General features: G+C 49.8%; 1 protein-coding gene across 1 annotated transcript; it reads right to left on the reverse strand.

The window, feature by feature from the left end:
- Positions 1 to 1,818: 1,818 nt before the first annotated feature.
- GRP (gastrin releasing peptide) lies at positions 1,819 to 8,220 on the reverse strand (the record flags this gene model as incomplete). The annotated part of the gene is given in 4 exon segments (XM_081149267.1): positions 1,819 to 1,835; positions 2,176 to 2,254; positions 2,256 to 2,419; positions 8,085 to 8,220. Coding segments are annotated over 4 exon segments (393 nt in total). The 5' UTR covers positions 8,218 to 8,220.
- Between the last annotated feature and the right edge of the window lie 710 nt (positions 8,221 to 8,930).

Raw genomic sequence — 8,930 nt, forward strand, 5'->3', positions numbered from 1 at the left:
CACGCTGAATACTGGTCAATATTGTCCCCTGGAAGCAGTCACTGTCTGTGGCGGTCCACTCAGTCCATCCCACGCTACTGCAGCTCAGGGCTGATTAGAGCTATTGTTTGGTAATTGCCTTCGCGCTTACAGAATATTCTACTGAATGTGGTGGGGAAGTTCCCATCCTAGAGGAAGGAGCTGAATTTTCATAACAATCCAAAGTTATGCAGAGCCAGGTTTTGGGGGGGAAAGCAACTCAAAGTAGATATTGCTGTTTAGTTCAAAAGTGAGGCCCTACAGATGAATGCCGTGACTGTGTGTGTCTTTGATGAACGAGCTATGAAGGTAAGTCCAGGTCAGCGTTTGTAAAATTATTTTAGAGGGGTTTGCCGTGGGGATTGGTGTTACAAAAGAGAAGGCACGGCTGTTGGCCACCCATCCATGGGATGTCCCGCAAAGAACCTGACCAAAAAAAGGCCTGGCCAACCAGAAGTTAAGCCAATCACTAATCCTGGAGCCCTCAGAGCCCTGTGATGCGCGCGCGCACACACACACACACACACACACACACACACAGGGAGCTGGTCGTGCAACACCTGTGATACCCACCCTACAGGTGTGGGCAAGAGAATCACTCAGGGCTTCATATGGAGTTGTTACTTATGTCTGTATTGGTCGATTTAATCCAGATTTTCTTTCTGAACAAAGGCTTCTAGAGACATTCTAAGTACTTAATGCCACAAATGAATTTTTAGCTTGAGTTTTGCCTAAAGAATCCACAGTGGGCCAAAGGGCAGTGAAGCACACAGCCCCATCCAGAGAGGCAGCTGAGCCTCTGGAAAGGGGCGGTCAGCCTGAGAGTTAGCCACAGGGGAACGCGAAGGAGCCAGCGCCCCACGCCCTGCGAGTGATTATCAGAAAAGCGGGAAGCGAGACACGACCACACCCTGCACCCTTTTTATGTAAGATCAACGAGGACCATGCCCGAGAAGATGCGTGTCCTGGCAGCACACTGTCCAGGCAGACAGCACAGGCGCCTGTCCTGGTTTCACCAGTGAAAAGCTGTGTGAGCGTCTCGGTTTCCTCCCTGAGGCTCTGCAACGGAGCCAATGATAGAATCTTCCTGAGTCTTCCTCCTAAGACAGCTGTGGGCATTAACAGGCCAGAGGCAGGTAAACTGCCTCTCCCAGTACTTAGAGTATAGTACATGCTCAATAAAATTAGCTATTATTGTTACTTCTAGTATTCCAATCATTTTTGCCTTTTATCATAAATTTCATGGGAGCTTCTTAACAGTTAATGAGAATCGGTTCATTTTTGGCTATCTTGTTTTCTTCTCTTTTAACTCGTTGACTGTCCCTGTATCTAAGCAATGCCAGTTTGGTAGAATTGTACTCCCCTGTCCTCCGTAAAATCATATACAGGACAAAATCAGTTGCCCTTAGATATGTTCACCAAGTTTTGAAATACTAGGATGACACCTGAACTCAGAAATCTTGGAACAAAAATGAAGAAATACCATTTTGGCCTGGCCGGTGTGGCTCAGCAGTTGAGCATCGACCTGTGATCCTGGAGATAGGGGTTCGATTCCCGGTCAGGGCACATGCCAGGTTTGCCAGCTCGATCCCCAGTGGGGGACATGCAGGAGGCAGCCGATCAATGACTCTCATCATTGATGTTTCTATCTCTCTCTCCCTCTCCCTTTCTCTCTCTGAAATCAACAAAGACATAAAAAAAAATTATATAAAAAAAGGAGTACCATTTTGCATAAAAGATCACAAACGAGAAAGCTCTCTTCTAAAAACATCTATGAAGAGGTTCTTTCCCAAGTGTCCATCAAAAATAAACCATATCTGCAGACCCACAGGGATTTACTCAAATATGGCCTCACTAGCAAAATATTCTGGTCGGGCCTGGCATGCTAATAAAACCCCTAAACTGGAGTTTTGCACCAACAGCATTTTGATGTGCTAAGAAGAAAAATAATCTATTACAATGAAAAGAAAAGATGGTGTGACAGTTGTCTACTAATTTCCTTGGTGTGCACTGGTGTCGGCCCAGTGTAGTGGCTGTGAAGACGTGTGGCCGAAACAACTTTATTCTTCCCTTCCCTTCCCCTCCTTCCAACTCTCCCCAAACCCGTCCCACCCCCACCCCAGCCCCACTCCCACTTCCCCAGGAGGTTCCTTATACCTTTGAGCCTTGAACCCATATCTGTAAAGTTCTTGCTATCCAAGGAATCCCGAGTAGACTGGAGAATACCTAGGGGCACCCCATGGAGGTGACCGAAGGCGTCTGGTCCCCTTTCCTTCCAGGAGGCTCAGCAGATTCCTTGCGGCTTCCTCCCACAGGATGTACTCCCGCAGCTGGTCCTTCAGGCTCCCTCCCTCGTAAGCAAGTGGGGACTCTCCGGAGCTCTTTTTCCCCATTAAGTGCCCTGTAAAACAACAAAAACAGAATGCCACAAATTTAACTCAGAGCAACGAATGAACGAAAAATTTAAAAGGACCCCAATTATGTTCGTGCTGCTTGCTCTTAAATGCAGAATAAGTAACATTTTATTCTTAAGAGTTAGTTTCATAAATGACTGCTTTTGCTTTCTGTTCAAAATGAGAAATGAGCCCACAGAATTCAGACCTGCGATTCTGGAGCCCCAGTTTGGTCCCAGCCTTTTCTGCTAACGAGCTAGGTGACCTTTGCCAAGTCATCTGGCATCCCCATGCTTCAATTTCTCAACTGGGAAATGAACAGGGTGGACTAGATGAAATCTAAGGAACCTTCCGTATCTAAAATTTTATCACCAATTCTGTTGCACTGAGTTCCATTCCCAACTGAATGGTGGAATTGAGGCACCCTCCCCAGCCAATTTGAAATTGCTACTGCAAAGAAAAGTCTCGATGTTTTTCTTTGTGCGATTAAAAAAAAAAGAAAGGTGTTGTTTATCTCTTATCTGTAATACAAATGTACCAAAGGAATTTCTCATTTCAACTTTCTCAGAACTTAGCGGAGATTGAATCTAGGAAGCACCACCTAGAAATTACAGTTTGTAAAGCATGTAATGAAAAACCAGTTGAAAACAAGTTCTGCACGACATTCCCCAGCCACATAAATGCAGAATTTTCTCTCAGATGTCTAATGTGGTCAGCGAACCTCTATCAGAGGCTCCAGGGATGTGTCCCGTCCATGTAAATTAACAAAAGTTACTGTGCAGAAGGCCAAACCACTAAAACCATAGAAACTCTTGTATGCAAGTGGGGACAGCCATAGAGTCAAAGGAGGTAGGGAATTCAAGGTCTGCATTCTTAACACCTTAGCCCATTGCTTAAATGTCCTCACATTATCTTATATACTTTCTTCATTCAATTTTTCCTCTCTCTCTATAATCAGCTTTTATAGTATTTTCAAATTTCTAATATTAATAAAATTATCGTGCTTTTTAAAATTGATATTTCAGAGAGAGGAAGGGAGAGGGAGAGAGAGATAGAAACATCAATCAGCTGCCTCCTGCACGACGCCCCCTACTGGGGATCGAGCCCCCCAGGCGGGCATGTGCCCTGACCAGGAATGGAACGGTGACCTCCTGGTTCATGGGTCGGTGCTCAACCACTGAGCCATGAAGGCCAGGAAACTATCATGCTTTTTATTTAAAGGCCACAAGATGAGAGCTCTCTGTGGCTCCACCATTGACTGGCACTAGAAGTATTTATGGGAAACATCATGGGAATAATGTTTGACAGACCTCAGTCACACAGAATAGAAAGAGCCCCTTCCCAGAGAAGCCCTCACTATGACTTCATTGCTGGCCTGCGTGATGCAATGTACTGTTTACAGAATGTCTAAATGCGGATCATTTCATTTGATCCACCCTATAAGTCTGATGAAAATGAGGCTTGCCAAAAGTCACATACATGTAAGAAAAGGTTCTACTATATTATACTGCTTTGAAGTCTTTGAACACCCTAAGACTATAAGGCAGTGAGAAATCATTCTGGGGTCTGGCAATAAGGATAAGGTCCACAAAAGGCTTTCTAATATTATTTTTAAAAATAGGGATCATCCTAGCTGGGTTGGCTCAATGGTTAGAGCAGCGGCCCAAGGACTGAAGGGTCCCAGGTTCGATTCCAGCCACGGGAACCTCAGTTGCAGGCTCGATCCCTGGCCCTGGCTGGGGCGTGTGTGGGAGGCAACCAATCAATGTGTCTCTCTCACATCCATGTTTCTCTCTCTCTCTCCCCCTTCTGCTCTCTCTGAAAAGCAATGGAAAAAATATTCTCGAGTGAAGATTTAAAAAAAATAGGGATCATACAGCTGTACATCATGACTCTTTCTGTGACTCAGAAAATTAGCTCTGTGAGTATCAGGGAGCCTTAAAATGAGGTTTTACTGCAAACCATGAGAGCACTTGTCAAGTCACTTGCGACACTTCCCACAATTTCAAGGCTCCCTCTTAAGGACACTGTCCCACTGAAGGAATCCTGAATGACTGGCTCCTCACTTCTCTGCTTAGTCAACTTGGTGCCTGGATATCCACAAAATAACCCTGCATTTAGCCATAACAGTGCTTCTGTTGCACAACTTCCCAGGAAGTAGAGAAGCATTTGACTTTATATACACAGAGAAAATTGAATCATGATGATGGAAAAGCAGGATTAGAATCTGATGCCCCCAGTAATGACCTCGGTCGCCCTTTCCTTCCATCACATCCTGTCATCTTGTAAGCGTGCTGGAAAGGAGCAAGGCGTTATTGCCAATGAAACAGAGGGGCGCCGGAGATGTTTTTACAAACAAGAACTTCATTTTTGTCGTGCCTGAATAATTTTGTGGACTTTTCTAAAAACCATGTGATTGATTTAATATAGATCCTTGTGACATTTTTTTGAATTTTTGATATTTACATATTTGATGGTTGAGTAGTGTTCAGATCCCCACCCCCAGATCCACAGACTGGCCATTAAGGAGAGGGAAGCATCTACAACATCCCAGGGAGGCACACATTCCCCGGGTCCTATTTCACAGTGAGCTGGCAACTGTCAACCAAATAATCATCTCTATGGCAACATGGATGCTATGCCCACTTCCACCTCTTCTCCCATCATCTTTTGTTATCTGTTCATATCATAATAATGGAGAGCTCAGCATGGACAAGACTGGCACTTAAAAAAATAAAACCATGCCCAAAGGGAAAAAAGCTTTTGTCCTTTTAAATCACTTAAAAATACCACTAAAATGGCAGATTTGAAATATAAATGAATTTTCTTGAACTCAAAAGTTGAAGATTGCCCGAACTCAGGGAACGACCCATTAAGACAAAGTGCTGAGTACTTCGAGGAGCTAGTTTTTCTGGACAGATACTTAAACTCTATTTCGGTTTCTGGAGCAGTATTACAATGTCAAACCATTCCGTAGCTGAGCACAGGAGTTCAGAATTCAAGGGCAGGCCACACATCGAAGTTAGAGTCACCACCAGTGCTAGTGTTGACCTATATTGTCAACACACACACACACACACACACACACACACACACACACATAAAACATTTCCAAGAGCTTCAAGCAAGATAAGAATTTGTTAAGTTTTCAATTTCATAACTTGTATTAGGTTGCCACACCATGCTCCTCTCAAAGAAGAGAAGCAATTCACTTAACAAACCTGCAAATTTGTGCTGACCGCCTCCTTGTGGACAGCAAAATGTAGCTTTAGTTTGATGTAATTATAACTAAACAGTATGTCCTCAGTGATTGAGGCTGACAGGCATTTACTTAGGAGAGTAGAAAGCTAAATTTAAAACCGAACATCATTCCTGCTCGTGAACACTCACATTCCCCCAGAGAGCATGTCTGCCCAAAGGCAACTTTTGCTCAACCACAATGTCATTTTAGACCCAAATGTGAGTTTCTCTTTCTCTTCTCTCTTCCCTTTAGTCTTCCTTAATTCTGCACAGCCAGCCAAGGGAGAAAAAGGAAAGAGTGTGTTTGAAAGCAATAAGGAAATGTAAGGTTGCCACCAGTCCGTATGCTTTTGGGTGAGGAATGCCCAAGCACCACCACAAAGGGTGATTAAATGCCAGAAGCCCTAACGACCTGGGGACAGATGTGCTCTGTAGCTACAGCAATAGGGGTTGGCTTGCACCAGAAATAACATGGTTCTAGCTTCCCAACTAACTTTCTTGTCCTTTTGGCCTGCAATGGTTACCTAATAATAAAGCCTTTTTATTTTATTTTTTAACGATATGTTTTTACTGATTTCAGAGAGAGGAAGAGGGGAAGAGAGAGAGAGATAGAAACATCAATGATGACAGAATCACTGATAGGCTGCTTCCTGCATGCCCCCAGCTGGGGATCAAGCCCCAAACCCAGGCATGTGGCCTGACCAGGAATCACACAGCTGTCTCTTGGATCCTAGGTCAGTGCTCAACTGCTGAGCCACGCTGGCTGGGCAATAAAGCCTTTTTAGTACAAAATATATGGACAAGCAAAAAGAGGTTGGAAATCTGAAAGTTTCGTTTCACCTTTCGAACCCACCAGCTGGTGGCTGGACTGCACAATGGTCACTAGCTCTAAGGTCCCAGAAGCACTAAGTATCAATTCTAGGTTTGGCTTTTTTAAAACCTTCTAAGTGCCCTTTCTTGAGGACAATTGTTGTTGTTGTTGTTTTTAATCTTCACCAATCCCAACCTCTCCTCTCCATACCAGACTCCTGGGTTCCCCTGTCCCGGGGGGATCACAAATGCTTCCAACCCTGAGGCTGTCAGACCTGGCCAATGACTCATCGACAGTGAAAACCACTCTAATACAATCAGGCGCTTTCGATTCTCTGAGAGAAGCATACACAACACAGAGGTGCTGAGGAAGTGACCCATCCAGCCTCACCCCTTTCCTTACATTTATCCTGTCTTCACACAGAGAATCTGAGATTTGTCTGAAATATGTGAATTAGCAAGTATCTTTCCAACACACCCTGCCCCACTCTAAGTAGATGACTAAGGAAATAGAAACCAACATACACAAACACCACCACAACCACCATCACCACCAACCATCATCACCACCACCACCATCACCATCACCACCACCACCCTTAAATCTCTTTAGGGATGACCAGCCTCTCAGGAAATGTTGGGGTTGCTGTAGTTGGCTTTATGGAGAGATTTCTAAGAAAGCTGGGCGCTTTGCATTTGCCAGAGGCTATGCTTGGCGTGGCCGGAGTCCCGGGGTGTCGTTTGGGTGAGCTTAGGGCTTCAGAACCGCTCCCTGCCTCCCAGTTACTCACACCCGGCTCTGGCCGCTGGGGGTCCTGGGGCGCGGACGAGCGAACCTCCAAGCCGGGGCCTGAAGAGCAGGGCTTGTTGGCAGAGGAAAAGAGGAAGGAGCTAGGGGAGAGGGTGAGGTCGTAGGTCCAGAGAGGTGGAGAAAAGCAGGGCTCAGGGGACAGAGAGCCCTGGATCCACGTGGAGAGCAGGAGCGATTCCTCGAGCGCCAAGACTGCTGGATGTCAAGGGGGGGGGGCAGGGTTGGGCAGAAGGGCAGAGAAAAACAATCCCTGCAGAGGCGAAGGGCTGAGAGGGTTCAAGAGCGACCGAGGCGGCGTTCAGGCGCTGCTGGCTGCACAGACAGACCTAAAACCCAGACGGGCGCGCGCCCGGGGCCCCCACCTGCGGCTCTCCGCCCGGGCGCAAAGGCGCCGCCGGGTTCCCTCGGGTCAGAGTGGAGGCCGCCCGGCTGGACCCGGGCTCCGAGATTCGCTCGGGGACCCCGCTTCCCAAAGTTGTTCAGGGAGAGAGCGGTGCCGGGGAAAGGAGGCGTGGGGAAGGCGGGCTCCTCCGCGTAGGGCTGGGTGTTTTGGGGAGCCGCGCGCTCGCTCGGGAGCCGGGGGAAGAGGGAAGCCCCAGGGCAGGGCCCGCGCGGCCGCCGGGGGACCGACAGCCGCCCAGGACGGGGAGAGGTGGGGTGGAGTTTGGGGAGAAAGGAGTTGCCGGTGTTCGCGTAGAAAGCTCGGAGCAAACCCAGCCCCCAAAGCCGAGCCACAGACACGCGGAGAGACGGAGAAACCGCCCCCGGCGCTGGCCGGTCCCGCGGAAGACTCGAGCGCGCCGGACACTCACCCACCGCCCAGTGGTTACCGCGCGGGTACATCTTGGCCAGGACGGTCTCCGCGGGCACGGGGGCGGCGGGTCCCCGGGGCGCCTGGCAGAGGACCAGCGCCAGCAGGACGAGCGGCAGCTCGCGGCCGCGCATGGTCCCGACCGGAGCCCTGGGAGCGCGAGGAGAGGCGGGGCGCGGGAGCGAGGCGGGACCGCACCTCGGAGAGCGCCGCTGTCCCCGCGCCACTGCCGCAGCCTCCGCCCGGCCCGACTTTATACGCGAGGCGGGGGGGGGGGGGAGCTGGGGGCGCCCCCACCGCGGACCCGAGAGCTCTGACGTCTCCCTATAGCGAGCCCGGCGCCTGGACAACCGTCCCCGAAAGCCACCCATCCTCCCGCCGGGGGATGGAAAGCAGGGGTGTACGCGGCCCCTCGCCCCGTCCCCGCGTTCGCGTGATTCTTCCCGTGCTCGACGCCTCGCTCGCGCGCAGAGCTCCTCGCGCCCCGGGCGCATCGGGCCTCCCGCCGCGGCTGCCTCCCGATCCCGCAAGAGCGAGCGGCGAGCCCGAGCCCCCCCCCCCCGCCCCCCCCGGCCCCCACACCCTCGCCGCGAGGTGCGGAGGCATGAGCAGGAGCGATGCCTGTTGTAGCTTCGGCTTTGCTGGAAGGGGTTTGGAACGGGCATTGCAAGGGCTTCGGATGCTCAGACCTTTCCGGCTCCGTGCACCACCTCCCTCCTCGCAGGCGCAGCGCGCAGACCTCGGGACCCTTGTCTCCCCCCCCGCCCCACCCCCCACCCTTGTCACCAGCGCCACCAGCACCGCCCTCACCCCGGTTCTCAGGGCGCCCCCGCCCACGTGCAGGGTG

This window comes from Miniopterus schreibersii (genome assembly GCF_964146895.1).
Source record: "Miniopterus schreibersii genome assembly, chromosome: 10".
Classification (NCBI taxonomy): Eukaryota; Metazoa; Chordata; class Mammalia; order Chiroptera; family Miniopteridae; genus Miniopterus; species Miniopterus schreibersii.